At 35.5% G+C, this 16,583-nt stretch overlaps 1 protein-coding gene across 1 annotated transcript in view; it reads left to right on the top strand.

Annotated features, from left to right (window-relative positions):
- Window positions 1-16,583, top strand: part of zip (myosin heavy chain 10) — a 380,860-nt gene that overhangs the window by 256,225 nt on the left and 108,052 nt on the right. The window contains exons 18-19 of the mRNA XM_090375898.1: window positions 471-631; window positions 5,562-5,670. Of these exons, the coding sequence (XP_090232024.1) occupies window positions 471-631; window positions 5,562-5,670 (270 nt within the window). The remainder of the gene's footprint in view (window positions 1-470; window positions 632-5,561; window positions 5,671-16,583) is intronic.

Below are 16,583 nucleotides of genomic sequence, written 5' to 3'. Positions count from 1 at the left end.
TGCTAATCTTCATTCAGAAACTTATAATACTGATTTGGGGACACCACCCTGAAAGGATGTTATTTGAGGACATACAAACAATAAATACAATACAATGATCGCTTTTGGTGATTTCGAAATGTGCTTTCCTTTCCAGAAGCCACTATTTATTATTGTATCATAGCAGTCTGAATACTTCTTGAACAGATCTTATATACCTCAACCAGCCTATATAGAGCCCATACCCTTTGCATTGCATACATAGAACTGTTTTCAGTTCTCACAAATCTCTTCCTGTTTTGATTAAAATGTTTTCAGTTAATCATGTAATGTTTGTGCCACACTTCTGTCTGAAAACACCTCTATATTGCTTAATTTGTTGGTCTACATTGCTGTTGCATCTAAAAACCACCACCAGCAAGCTTCTTAATTTGTTAAGTGAATGTATAAACGAAGAAGTAATATATTTAAATATTTGTTTGATGTTTCAGATTTTAGCATTAGACCTGGATCCCAACCTCTATAGGATTGGACAGAGCAAGATATTTTTCCGTGCTGGAGTGCTAGCACATTTAGAGGAAGAAAGAGATATGAAGATCTCAGACTTAATTGTTCAATTTCAAGCATGCTGTCGTGGTTTGTTGGCTCGTAGGTATGTAATAATAGCATATTTAAGAAGTTTTAAATTTTATTTAAAGTTATTTTTATTATTTGGGTGGAATTTCTCTTTATAATGTAGTGAGTTGACTTGTGACATATATATACTTCACAGTACACTTATCAGAAGTAATGAGCCATCATAAGGTAATCACATATGTAAAAATATCAACTATGTTAATAATACAGAGAGTGTTATTGTAGTACACGGGTTAAAATTCAACTGCAGAATGCATCTTGTTTAAACCACACCCCTTTCTTCATTTCTTCTTTCAGAAGAATGAGAGATTTTAAATGTGTTAATTAACATTAGTTATTCAGTTATTGAATGGCTAATGCGCAGCAACCTCTCCTTTTAGCTATTCTTTTAGATGATTTAAATCAAATGAATGGCTAATAACAGAAATATAATTGATATTTTCATGGAGATAAAATCAAAATTACAAAGTATTGTTATTGGTAACATGATATAAGGAAACAAAGCTTATATAGCACCAGCTAAAAAAAACTTAATTTCCCCATTCTTTTCAATAATTTGTCCAAACCTTCTTTAAATTTATTTAAACTACCCTCTACAACATTAGGCAATAGTCTATTCCAGTGGTGACCAACTTAATTTGTGATGCGGTCTACTTTCTTTCTTCAAAATGTGCCACAATCTACCATCTCAAGAATTTCTTTTTTTTTACGTGATTAAAAAAGTTAATCAACACATACTGAAAAATGTTTATAAATTTTAAAATTAAATACAATTCAGAATTCTTATTTTAAATTCTTAATTTATGTGAAGTTTGTGTCTTCATGTCATCTGCCAAGTTTTCAAAATTGGAGTTATACTGTGATAAGAATCTTCTGTATGCAAGTCCGTAAGAGTAGAGCAATTTTTCGTTTTTGTTTGTTTCAAATATGAAAAGGCCGATTCACATAGAGATGTGGAACCAAAACAGGAATTTAAAAGTTCAATTATTTTTTTTTACATTTGGATACTTTCCTTGGCAAACATATTTCCAAAAGTCTTTTTCCGATGATCTGGCTTTTAAGAAGTTATCATTTTTCAATGTAATAATTTCGTTTTCAAGTAATATTTTCTGCATGTGAAAAATCTCAGATTTTTTCTGCAATTTGTTTTGTATCTAAGTCGACATTAAATGGATAAGAAATATGTTGAACAATGTCTTCAATTGTTTTAAAATCACTGAATCTGGTTTTAAAATCATCAACAACTTTCTCAATTTCAGTAACATATTTCTCACTATTGAATTCAAAAACAGGATATATTTGCAAAATGATCGGTTTTTTTCCTTTGTTTTTTTTTCCTGAGAACTTTAGCCATTGCGAAAATTGATATTTATATGCAGAAATATTATTAATCATGTCACCCACATTTTTATTTTTTTCCTTGTAATTCCAAATTCACATCACTAAATTTACTGGTGAAATCTGCCAAAAAAGCCAGATCACACAACCACTCCATATCTTGCAGCTGCTGAAGCCGACCGGGCTAGCCAGGTGGGTAAAGTGCCTACCTGGCAACCCAAAGGTCGCGGGTTCGAATCCCGCCTCGGGCTTGGATCAAAGTACTGCAAAAATCTTGGGAGGTGCATTATGGCCACAGAAGCAGATGCGCCAACAACTACCCAAAAAAAAAAAAAAAGCAGCTGCTGATATTCACATCCCTTCTGATCAACAATTTTTTAATTTCATTCAGCAAATTTCGAAATCTCTGTAGAAACTTGCTCTGACTCAGCCACCTCACATCTGTGTGTAATATCAGATCTGGTTCATTTTCATTGAGTTGCATTTTGAAAAGTCTCCTTTGAAGAGATTGTGTCCTCTGATGAAATTCATGATATTTAAAGCTATGTCCATAATACTTTTAGTGTTTAATCTTTTGCTGGCTAACACTTGATGGTGGATGATACAGAGGTAACTGAAAAAAATCTGGGAATTCATTTGGCACAATGCGATGAATCCGTTAAGATTCCCCGTCATTGCTTTAGCTTCATGTGTTGTTATTGATACGAGCTTAAATAGTGGTAATTTAAGTTTTTCAATAAAATTTTTGAATGCATTAAATATATCAATACCTCCAGTTCTTTCCTTTAACGAAACCATACCCAGCAGTTCTTCTCTAGTGGCAGAATCATCAAACATGATACGAATAAAAACAAGCAATTGAGCTGTATCACTGACATCTGTAGATTCGTCCAGTTATAAAGAAAAGGTCACACAATTAGCAATATGAGCACACAATTGTTCCCTCACATTTTGACTCATTTTTTACTCATTTTTTTCGATAATTGCAGATCTTTAGGAGCACTTTCGATTTCATTTTTTCAAATGAAATCAAATTTTCAAAAAGAGAATCTGTTATTTCTAAAAATGCATCTTTGATGAATTGACCATCAGAAAATGTTTGCATTTTTTTGCAAGACTACTCACTTCAAATGATGCTGCAGTTAACTGCTTTAGATTGTAAATGAAGAAATTTTGTTGTGCGAATAATCTGGATTTAAATTCTTTTAATTTTATTTTTTATAAGATCACTATTAGGTGGAAAATCCAATTAGTATTTACCGTGGAGTACGTTGAAGTGCCTTTCTAAATTTCCTTTTTTTGGGTACAGCCACAGAAGCACTGCAGATCAAACAACAGCATTACAAAAAGTATTCTAGTTCCCACTTGATGAAAATGATACGTTTTACTCTTTTTTGTAGTATTCATTTTAAATCAAAGGGTATTAAATTAATGTGTAAGTACTGTCCAATTATTAATATTAAGTAAGCTAAATAAGAATTCGACACATACACAATGCTCTCCACAATGTAACTGTGTGAATTTTCACTAGACAAGCCTAGTGGCTATGTAGCAATAAGAGTAGTCACTTGGTTCAGCAGATTTGTAATAAGCTTATGTAGTGGGGTGTATAATAATAATAATAATGACATTTAGATTTTGACTAATCAATTTTTTATATATATTTAAAATTCGTCATGATCGACCGAAATTAAAGCCACGATCGACTTGTTGGCCACCCCTGGTCTATTCCAACAATTGATTTGGCCGAATATGAATTTCTGCACGCCTGTTCTGCAGCCACCCATTTCCAGTTTAAATTTATGTCATCTTGTATGTTTCATCTGAGAAAAGATAAGAGTGCCACCAGCATTTAATTTACTTAACCCTCTTAAGTCTGATAGGCTTCAATTAAATCACGACATGGATGCCTGGTTTCCAGATGTTCCCTTTCTTAGTAAGAATGTTTTTACCCCTCCCCAACTAATCACTGCTCTTCTTTGCACCATTTCCAACAGATCTCTGCCTTCCTAAAATGAGGTTCCCAAACCTCTATGCAGTATTCCCTATGTAGCCTAAACTTGCTGTATACAGTGGTATAATCACCTCTTTGCCCTGCTGGCAAAGGTCCTGTATATCATTGACAAAGTGACACGGGCTGTTCTAACTGCTTGTTTGCACTGCTCAGATAATTTCATATCTGACTACAATTATTTTTTGATCTTTTCATTTTCCAACGAACAAACCATCCAGAATAACAAACCATCTGGTTACAGCCAGATGGTTTGTTATTCTGGGATTACTGCTACCCAAATGTAGTACTTTGCAGCATTTAGCCCCATTAACCCTCAGTTCAAATTTTTCAGCCCACCTGCTGCCGAGTTTATCTAGCTGCTCTTGCAAGTTGCATAATCTGATTACTGTCATAAAAGTGTCCACCTTTGTATCATCAGCAGACTTAGACATCACACTGGAAATACCTATCTCCATCAGCAGTATTAATAAATATTAAAAATGATTTAAACCGTAACGATGACTAATAACATAAATAATTGATACTTTAATGGAGAAAAAATCAATTGTGACAGTGCCATTTGTTTTGTACCAGTGAACTACAGTAAACTATGAATACTATATATAGTATTCATAGATTTTTTTTTTTTTTTTTTTTCATAGATTCACAGAGCATTGCATACATATGCAATGCTCTGTGAATCTATGAAAAAAAAATTTCTTGCTTGGTGGCAAGAAATGCATCACTTGCTGGCATTCATGCTCAGCCAGTTCTTGACAATTAAGAGGCATGATGAGGCAGACACAAGATACTTTTCTTGCTTTTGTCATGTTTGACCCAGGCTTATTTCCTCATTTGTCACGGATTTGTTCACTTGAACAGTGAGTATATTTATGCAACAGTTATGTTTCGTAATTCTACCAACAAGTTTCTTGGTAAGTACATTCAACACAGGAACGTGATTCAGAACTTAAACTCTGAATAAAAAGTGTATTGTTGGTAGTATTAACCAAGGCAAAATTGGACAGAATTCATGGTTTTGTGGAACATTTGCCTCATAAGTTCTGTGAGGGTCTTGTACACAAAACAGGAATGGTAGAGCACTGTTGAGAATGGCAACAAAATGTTAAAACTGTGGCCCTACAAAATAACAGTAGGCAGCTTTCGTTGTCATAAGATTCTGTAGCTAGGGTCAATTTTCGGATGAGGCATGGTTTTTATTTGAATGGATAAATTTTGATAAGTAGGCATTGCTATACTATATTTTCATAGCTGTGTGCATTACTGGACCTGACCAAATGAAATTACTGGCAAGCGACATGCTTCTCGCTGCAAGTGCAGTTGCTGTATCCTGGTACAGTTCTCTAACCAAGACAAAAAGGAAAAAAAAAAGTAAATATTTTACAGTAACAATAATTGAAGACTATGGAGCAGCTGGACCTTTAAATACCTAAATATTCTTTTAGGCCAAGTTGTTTTATTATTATTATTATTTTTTTTTTAGAACAAAACTTAGTCTTTCTTTATTATTTAAACTGTTACTTTTTAAAATATTTGCTGTGTAGAATAATTGCTAAGAATAATTTTTTTTACCCAAAACATTTTTTTTTATTAGAAATTATCAAAAACGACTCCAGCAGCTGAGTGCAATTCGCATTATACAACGTAACTGTGCAGCATATCTGAAGTTAAGGCATTGGTCTTGGTGGCGCCTATACACTAAAGTAAGTTTTTTTTTTTTTTTTTTTTTTTTTTTTTTGGTCACTTTTTAAATTTATTCTTTTGTTTTTGGTTTTGAAGTAACAAGAAATTGAGTATATAGTATAATTGCAATGTATTTTGCAAATATAATTATGGTGTTTTTACTTGTTATAATTCCCTTTCTATGTAATATGTGAAATTAAAATACCAACAGAATCGTTGAAAGGCAAAACATTTCTTACTATTACAGAATGATTAGAACCTAGAATGATAACACTACCTGACAATTTTTTTTACCTTGATACCTCTGTAATGAAAGTTGGTTATTCTGAACAAAATTAATGTCCTGATTATGAAAATATCACTCTTTTACTTCTGTCACGTCTACATCAAAAGATATGCATTTTTTTAAATTCCTTGTTTTTATACAATATCAACATACATGGTTGTAATTATTACACACAATATATGTTACTTAGACATGTTTCCCACTTAATGATTTCCTTTTATACTCCAGATTGCTTTCCTGTTTAAGGAACCAACAGTAATCTCCCATCATAGCAGAGTCTCAGCGACCTTGGTATCGTTCTTCCATTGCAGATACGTTCTGGTGGAAGTGCTCTCCTTGTTCATCACTGACATCTGCTAAGTTTTCAGGAAAGAAATCCAGATGGGAATGAAGGAAATGCATTTTCAATGACATTCTTCGGCACCTCATGTTCTTGTAACATTTCAGCAAGTTTTTCACCAGTTGCTCATAGTTCTCTTCTCTCTTTCCGAGGAATCTGTGTACCACAGCCTTGAAAGATCTCCATGCAGCCGTTCAACATCATTCAGGTTTCTTTGAAATTCTTCATCTTTTAGCTTTCTTATTTGAGGACCTATGAAAATTACTTCCTTCAGCTTTGCATGAGATAAATTTGGAAACACTTTCAGTAAATATGCAAATCCTCTGCTTTCTTTATCCAGTGCCTTAGTGAAATTCTTAATCAGTCTAAACTTGATGTGTAAAGGGGAAAGAAAAACCTTTTGTGGCTCAACCAATGGAACATACTTTACATTGCTTTTGCCGGGAATATATTCATATACCTTGTCTGTGTTTTACGATGTAGTGTTTAGCTGTTGCGCGACCATCCCAGGAAACAAATATTTAGTGAAATCATTTTGAGATCATCACAGATATTCCAACCATAGTCATTGCATAGCAGCATGAATCTGGGACATACTATTGTATTGTAAGTTTCTTTCAGGCAAGATGAATTGATGGTAAAGTATTTCTTATGAAGCAATACTGCTTTCAAACTTAGCTTTAATGCATCAATGAAAAAATGCCATTCAGAGGTATTGTGATCAATGTTCAGTTTGTGCATAAGACCAATGTTTTTGCAGACACACATGTTGTTTTCCATTGCAAAATATAAAACTCTTCATTTTGCTTACGGTATATTGTAATGTTTGTACCTTTGGTGAGTAAGTTCTACTTGTAGTCTGGATCTGAGTAATTCAGCCTTCTCTTTGGGTAAACCCAAGTTTCTGATCAAGTGGCTTAATTCTTCTTGTTCAATGTAGTGTGGGGCCTTTTCTTTTTCTGCCTCGTAGTCCAAATCATGTGAAGTGTGCGGTTCCACGACATCTGGTAAACAATTTCTTCTGTACCTTCATCATCAGGCGCCTCCGTAGCCAGGCGGGAAGAAGCAGCAGTGCGTAACACACGCTTCTTGATTAGACTGGAGTTCAATCCAGTCACCACTAAATACGGAGGATGCAGAAAGGTCAGGGAATGCTCCTAAAAACCAAATAACAAACAACTGTACCTTCATCACTACTTCCAATCAAGATTTTGGTGGCACAGGTACTGGCAGTTCTTTACCATGTGGCATGGCACTGGCCTAATTGCTGATAGGATATTTGATGCGGCTCTTGCTCTTTTTGGAAATACCTTTTATTTTTGTCATGCAGAAATAGCAGTCTTCAATGATTCTTGGGCTTGCGCCACACCATAGGGATGGCAAAAGGTAAGTAATGCTTTCGGCTTGCCCTATAGCCACAGCCTTTAGTTTGTTGTACAAGTAATACAACAGATATGCGGAGCCTAATTTTTTTTCTTGGTCACCAATCTTGCAGCTGAAGTACAATGAATATGCAACTTTTGTGACTGTATATTTTCTTCCTCTGAGTTTTTGGGATTAAGTGTCCACAAACGTAGCAAAAATTGTCTGGGTGATTGACACAAGTTCTGTGCTTTGTCTTCTCCATTTTTAACAATGCATTAACCTAAAAACAGTAAAAGAAATTGGTAAATTTGAACAGAAGATGAATTCTTGTAGCATAGTTTATCATACACTATATATTGAACAGTTGAATGGTTTAATAAAATTACTGACTTGTCTGGAAAAGTGCATCAAAATCAAAGTATATTGCAAGAACAGTAATGACATAATTGCTTAACTTTTAGACCAATAAACAAAACCAACCAAAAGTTAATAAGTTTAAAAATTGTATTTCAAACAGTAATGATATCTTTGTACAGAATCCAGTTATCTATATTTAAAACTGTGACTTGATAGAAAAATTTTTATGATTGATTTTAAATTCTATACATAAAACTTCACCAGAAACAACCATTGATTTGCTGGAGGTAAAAATCATGTTGGTTGTGTATTATAAATCACGAGATCAGCACTCAAATATAAATTGCTGGTAATCATTTTTTTAGGCATTTTCAATATGGGCATACCCTTATTTGAAGATTGAATATATGCACATAACATTATGCATCTATTAACTGTTTTTGTAGCTTAACCATAAAATCATTGCATTTGCCTGAAATCAGCATTCTTACTCATTATGAAAGCAAGAAAACTAGAATGAACTGCCAAACCTTAATTCTTATCAAAGTGCAGATTGTGAATCTGATAAGGCTAGTTAACCTTAATTGCCCATCCCTTCTAGAAATTTGTTCTAGTCTTCCTTTAAATTTATTCACATTACTTCAATTTTCTTTACACTACTCACCCCTTTCTGAATTGGGGACACATTTGCACATCTCCACGGACTGGAGATGTGCAAATGTGTCCCCAATTCACAAAGGGGGATCGAAGGGTGACACGAGTAATTACAGACCAGTTAGTTTGACTTCTGTTCCGGGTAAAATAATGGAGTCACTGGTTAAAGATCCATTGCAGGATCATCTAGACAAGACTGTAGCAATAATTCAGACACAGCATGGGTTTGTTAAGGGAAAGTCTCTTGTCTGACAAATTTGATTGGTTATTATGATGTGGTTACAAAGGAACTGGATGCAAAAAATAATTTTGATATCATATACTTGGATTTCAGGAAAGCTTTTGACACTGTTGCACATGGAGGACTACTGTACAAATTGGAGCAGAATGGTATTAAGGGTAAGATGCTACAACGGATAAAAGGATGGTTGAGTGGGAGAAGACAGAGGGTGGTAATCAATGGGTGCTGCTCTTCGTGGACTAATGTTATTAGTGGAGTCCCACAGGGTTCGGTGTTGGGTCCAATGTTTTGTATATTTATCAATGATATTGATGAAGGTATATCAGGCTTAATGTCGAAGTTTGCAGATGACACAAAGGTTGGCAGGGTTGTTAATGACAGTAATGGCAGTGTGCTACTGCAACAGGATCTAGATAATTTGGGCAGATGGGCTAAGAAGTGGCAACTGAAGTTCAACCTTGACAAATGCAAAGTACTGCATATGGGTAGAAGCAACCCCAGAGAAACGTACCAACTGTGTGGTTCTACACTTAAGGAGGTAGAAAATGAAAAAGACCTGGGAGTAATTTTGCCGTAAGATATGAAGTTTTCTGAGCAATGCAGACAGGCGGCCAGGGCAGGTCAATGATATACAGGAATTTTGTTAGTAGGGAAAAGGTCATTGTACCTCTGTATAAGGCAATGGTGGCCTCATTTTAGGAAGGATATAGATTTGATTGAGCGTGTACAGAGAAGGACAACAAGATTGGTGAGGGCAAAATGAAGGGATCCTCTTTCCAGGAGAGGCTTAAGTTCTGCAAATTGCAGCAGCTGGAGACTAAGCACCTGCGAGGTGATCTGATTGAGGTGTATAAGGCCTTGAATGGGTTGAGCACGCTGAATTCTGATGGGATTCTTCTGCTTGTTCAGATTACGAACCTAAGGGGGCATAAATTGAAATTGAGGAAGGACAGATGTAGTATAGATGTGTAGAAATTTGCCTTTAGTCAGCGGGTGGTTAATTGCTGAAAAAAACTTCCATCTGTTGTTGTGGAAGTTGATAGGTTAAATAAATTTAAGGAGGAACTGGAGAACTATTTAGAGGGGATTGTTTTGTAAATTTTTTTTTTTTTTTTTTTTTTTTTTTTTTTTTTTGGCTGATGCTGCATAAGCTCATATGCTTGCTTTCTTGCATCACATGCTACTACCCTCTTCCTCTTCTGGTCCATATTGAAATCTTTTGGTACTAGTTTTGCTGAAATTGTTTTATGTTTGCTTCTTCATGGATAGTATAATGGTTTAATTAACAGGGTATGTTTGCCTTTCATATATATTGTATGGATTACTCTGAAAATTATGTCAGGAACATCAGTATTTTCTGTGTTGGACACACATGAATTGGCTTTATCTTTGTTGGCCCTACAACCCCCTTTTGAATTCAGTAATGCAGTCCATGATTGATGGTATTGTGTGATGAAGAATCATCATGCAGCATCTCTATATACGTGTGGATTTTCTTCCCACATAGTCCTTTCAGAATTTTCAAATAACAAAATATGTGGTAGGCTAGAAACTTTTAAAAAATATTGTCATATATATGTAGAGGGGCATGCAGTAGAAATTGAATGTCTACGTGATTGAAAAGTGAAGTGAGTTTGTAAGAGTAGGATCATTGATAAACCTGATTGCACTCTTTTGGTTCTAGTCATTAGTTTTGAGATTCCACCTGACATGGGAAAATAATATCCTGTGGTGGAATAGTTTGATTTGTTCAAGAATAATGGATGCTTAGAAGAAAAGTAGGTTAATCTTTACAGCATGGTATCCCTTCCAATGGATCATTGCAAATAGCAGTGATTGACAGGCCTGGCCTCTCCTACTCATTGTTTTTCTTGCAATGATTGAAGCTGTGACCTCTTCTTCAGTGTACAATCACCATTTTAGTTAGTGTGTTTAATTCCCCATGCCTAGGCTTGTCTGTTACAGCCTCGGCAGCAATTGATCCGAAAGGTACCAGATTTTAAAGATTAACCAAAAAGTAATGATAAGAGTAAAAGGAAAGGGCATTAGTTTTTGTTTTATTTTATTATTATTATTTTATTTATTTATTTTTTTATTAAGCATTGCAATATTTTTGATTTGCTTATGCCAATTAAGATTAGAATTTTGGGTTATCCCCTGTATTGGTATGAGTACTTGTTCAGAAATTGGGAAAGTTCTGCTTAGAGTGTTGACGATTTCAGTTGGTTGCAGCCCCCCCCCCCTGCAAAAAATAAGACATGACTAAGATTTAGAAGGTGGAAGTTTTCTTCAACCCATTGGAAAATTATCTCAACATTTAAGTAACTAGTGGTTGGATGTTTGAAAAAATGTATCCCTCTGTTCAACACAAGATTTACTGAACTGGAAAGTGGAACAGTGAATGCTATTTCTAGACAATGGAAGAAGTTCATTAATATTCAAGCAGAAAAGAATGGATTTAAAAACAGAACCTGGGCAACTCCAGAAGCATTTGAAATTAGACTGCCATCTACCATCACAAGCAGTGAGCAGTTAGAGAAACCTCTTTACCCAATTTCAAAATACGAAGGCAAACCATAAATAATATTGAAGCTTGTTTAGTAACCTTTGTCACATATAAACAAGAGTATCTATTTTTATTTCTCTGAACATTCCATTGAATTGACCACAGATTAGTAATCAGCCAAGATGTAATCAATGTATTAGCTCCAATATAATCCGTATTGGTGATTATTAATCAGATGGCAGGTTATGAAGTACCATAACAATTGATTGATTACTCCACTACTTTGGAAAGCTAAATTAAGTACAATAGGATGATAATTCAAAGGGAGATATACAATAGGATGATAATTCAAAGGGAGATATACAAGGTGTATGTATGCACAAAAATTTTAGTTTGAAATAATTAACTTTTGAATGGGAACATATAATTTAATTCAGTTTTTTGAATGTTGTAAAGCATCTAAAAAAGTGTATCGCATCAGTTTTTTTTTTTTTTTTTTTTTTTTTTTCTGTTCCAAGTGACTGCAGGTAAATGACTAAAACCCAACAAATGAAAATGGTGACGCCTGAAAGGGAAGCCACAGTGTGTATCATGGTTCATCAAGACCAGGTCAGACATTTAGGTGTAGTATAGATTTTCAACAAAATGATAAAGGATGCGAACAAGTAGATCATTGATACACAAATAGAATAAGGAATTTGTAGAGATAATGTCTCAAGGTGGCCAGAATCCCGTTGTGCAAGTATAAGTGCCATGGAGTGGAAGAGACCTGAGAATCATGTGCATAGGCCCAAGAAAATCATATGCACATGTAGCTGGAAATTGCAGATTCCATATACAACAGAACAGTGCATAGGTGCTTCAGACTGAATACTTCCTGAATAGGATTTGACATGCACATGCTCTAAAACCCAGTGATAGTTGGCAGCACTATGCATTTCTACAAATATGATGAAACAGCTGGATGAGGACAGTGGATTTCTGTGACATATGTTAGTATTACCACTGGCAAATGATACAAAGAAGCAAGCTTATGCAGCATCAAAGGGGGGGGGGAACCACATTAGTTGCCCATTCCCCTTCCAATAATTTGTCTAATTCTTCCTCGGATTTATTCAGACTAGCCTCTGGATGAAAGCAAATTCCTGCACATCTATCCTACAACTATTCTTTCTCCTTAATTTAGATTTATGCCCCCTGATACTGTTATGTGTTATCTGAGCTAGAGTAAGGATGCCATCAACATTTAGCTTACTCAATCCATTCACTGATGAAGCTAAGTTATCTACCAGGTCCCAGTGAGAGTCAGTCAGTCACCACAACTTTAGTATCTGAGATTCCAGAGTCCTACCACATGGTGTGTGGAATCATGCACACCATGTGGTGGAACCCTCTTTGAACCTACCATCAACAAAAAAAAAAAAAAAAAGAAAAAAAAGCCATCTACAGATGGTGCAGAATCACTGTGGTTCCTTAATTGTCAACCTTTCTTTGCACATTGTGGCAAAGGACGTTTGAGATTACTTTATGCAAAAGTTCAAACCTCCTCTTCCAATGCCATAGTGGCAGAACACTATCTAATTGGAAAATCACTAGTATTAGAAATAGTCAAGTAGAGTTTTTAATAGTAATGAAGTAATAGTAATGGAGTTATGTCAGGATATTGGAAATTCTCAACTAACAATATAGTTTTATATATTTTAGTATGGATAATTCAGAATATGTCTATATGAAGTTTGAAGTCTTCTTACAACCTCTTTGTAAGGAAAACATCATAATGAAATTGAATGGAAGGTAACGAAAATTCACTGTTGTACAGTATTATACACCTTTTTAATTTTGCATTTTGATCCACTTCCCCAAGAAAGAAGAGTGGAGAAATATGGGAGATTCATACACTTCTAATCATGCCACAGGGGCACTTTCAAGGCACCTCCGTAGCCAGGTGGGCAGGAGCGGCAGTGCGTAGCACACACTTCTTGATTAGACCGGGGTTCGAGCCCATGACCACCAAATACGGAGGATGCGGAAAGGTCAGGGAATGACCACCGCATATCCCTGGAGCAATATGGCCTTAGTTGCTAATGCTCAGAAAAACCAAATAAGAACAACAACAACAGGGGCACTTTCATGGTGGATTAAAAAAATAAGATTATTAAGGATCAATTTCATGTACATTTAATATCAGATTTCTGAGTTCCATTTTAAACACCATGATAGTTGTGTGGCTCTTTATGTGTTATCATTAAAACAAGAGTTAGCATTATTAGAAGCTTCTATTAATGCTAACCCTTGTTTTAATCCATCCACTCTAAACCATTCACACAACTCATCCATTCACTCCAAATGTTTGTCTAGTTCTGCGTTGAATTTATTTAAGCTGCCAACTTCTACGACAGATGGAAGTTAATTCCAGCAATCAACCACCCGCTGGCTAAAGGCAAATTCCTGCACATCTGTTCTACAACTCTTTCCTCAATTTGAATTTATGTCCTCCCCCCAGGCAATTAATCTAGGCAAGAGGAAGAATCCCATCAACATTAAACTTGCCCAAACCATTCAAGGCCTTATATAATGCAATCAGATCACCTCGCAGGTGCCTAGTTTCCAGACACTGTAATTTGCAAAACTTAAGCCTTTCTTAAGAGCAACCCTTTATTCCATTCACTAATCTTGTTGCCCTTCTCTTTACTCGCTCCAGCAGTTCTACATCCTTCCTAAAATGAGGCTTCCAGACCTGTGTACAATACTCAAGGTGTGGTTGACCATTGCCTTATACAAGGGGATAATCACCTCCTTATTCCTGCTGAAAAAATTCCTATATATCATTGACAAGATCCCCATGAGCTACACTTGCAGACTATCTGTACTGCTCAGAAAATTTCATATCTGACTGCACAATTACCCCCAGGTTCTCTTCATTCTCCACAACCCTCCATGTAGGACCACACAGTTGATACGTTATTCTGGAGTTACTCTACCCATATGCAGTACTTTCCATTTGTCAATGTTGAACTTCAGGTGCCATCTCTCAGCCCATCTGCTCAACTTTTCTAGATCCTGTTGCAGCAGTGTGTAATGTCATTAGTGACATTAACAACCCTGCTGACCTTTGTATCGTCTGCAAACTTGGAGATTAAGCCTGAGATTAATGATATTGGAGATTAATGATATTGATGCATCATCAATATCATTAATAAATACAGAAAACAATGGACTTAACACTGAACCCTGGGGTAATCCACTAATAACATTAGTCCACGAAGAGCAGTGTCCATTGATTACCGCTCTGTCTTTGCCCACTCAACCATCCCTTTATCCATAGCAGCAATCTGTCTCCAATGCCACACTGCTCCAATTTGTGCAGCAGTCTTCCATGTGCAACATTATCAAAAGCATTTTGTAAAGGTCCAAATATATGATATCAAAATTATTACCTGCATCCAGTTCCCTTGTGACATCATAGTATCCAATCAAATTGGTCGGAAAAGACTTCCCCTCAACAAATCCATACTGTGTCCAGCTATAACTGAAGTCTTATCTAGATAATCCTGCAGTGCTTCTTTATCTAGTGCCTCCATTAATTTCCATGGAACAGAAGTTGAACTAACAGGTCTGTAATTACTTGTCGCCCTTTGATCCTCCTTTATGAATTGGGGTCACATTTGCATATCTCCCCTGAGTCCCAGGAAGCTCTCACAATTATGGTTAAGTGTTTGCTTACTTTCTTTGCTGCCTCCTTTAATATAATTGGATAGATCCCATCCACCCCAGGTGCCTTTCTTATGTTTATCTTCAACAATTTCTCCTTCACTTTGCTCTCAGTTATTACAAAATCATCTAGCTCACTGCCAGTTTAATTCACCTCTGGCATTCCCCTCCTTAATTAACTCCTCATGTGCGAATGTAGATGCAAAATACTCATTTAGCTACCTGAGCAGGATCATCAACAGTTGAACCATCGATATCAAGTGGACCAATCTGATTCATTCCCTTCCTTCTAGACTTTACATAAGTAAAGAACTCTTTGCACCTGTTGCCAAATATTTCTTGTAATCTGCCTTTGCCTGCCTAACCTTTGTTACTTGATTACAGACCAGCATATATCTACCATAGGCTTCTGTGTCACCCGATAATTTTTGTCTCTCATGCATTTTTCTTCTCTGCTACGTGTCTGATTAGTTCATCTGACATCCATTTAGGCCTAAACCTCGAACAGTATTTCTTAGTTGGTATGAAAAGCATAGTAGCATTTCGAGAATAATTCTTTGAATGCTTTCCATTTAGAATTTGCTGTTGGTAACATCATCAGTTTGTCCCACTGTATAGAATTTAAACTTTCTCAGACCACTCTTCACCTTTACGAAAGCAGAAACCCTTCCCTTTATCCCTGATGGTCGTTACATCATTGAGTAAATCCTACATCAGTACACTGTGATTACTGTCACCTTGTTTGTTTATCTACAGATTCTTAACACACGAAGAATCACTACTGATAATTAGATCAACAGTATTACTCTCTCTGGAAGTTATTGTTTATTATGTATAATTGTACTTCTCTGTGACAGAGAGAGAGAGATTTAATACTTATAATCCAAGCAAAAAGGTGACATTCTCTTTTAGTGTTATCACTTACTCTGTGAATTTTACAATCTTGTACCCAACTGCTCTTGTAAATTACAATCATGCTGGTGCTTACATGTGCTGGTGACCAATTTGACTTATGCAAGCAGCCGAGAGTGAAGAGATAGAAAATATCAGTGGGGTACACTGGAAAAATTGTTTGATTTCAGTTGTGCAGTTTTACTTTGGTTTGTGGAATTAAATTATTTTTTGTGCATGTAAATTAAGCTTCTGTTTATAGAAAAAATTAACCATGGTTGCTGCTTCAAGAGCTTTCCTCTTGTTTTCAGTACTACTTTGCTGAGGCAAATTAACATTTACTTATTTTAATCAGATTTTAATGTTCAGCTTCTTTACATCAGGCAATATGATTAGCAGTGGTGACAAAAATGAAACAATATGTTATTACATGTGAGAAATCGATTTGAATTTCTCTGTGGTAGGGTTGTCTTTCTCGTTTTGACTAAATTAATGCACTAATCATCTATTAACAAACATCTACTTCAACAAAATTAAATTCTTAACATTTTAAATGAGAATTGTGAAAATTCAATACAGCCT

This window comes from Mastigoproctus giganteus, chromosome 6, assembly GCF_048544385.1.
Source record: "Mastigoproctus giganteus isolate SK-2022 chromosome 6, ASM4854438v1, whole genome shotgun sequence".
Lineage (NCBI taxonomy): Eukaryota > Metazoa > Arthropoda > Arachnida > Uropygi > Thelyphonidae > Mastigoproctus > Mastigoproctus giganteus.
The sequence above is the reverse complement of the archived record's forward strand: the minus strand, read 5'-3'. Positions and strand labels throughout refer to the sequence as shown.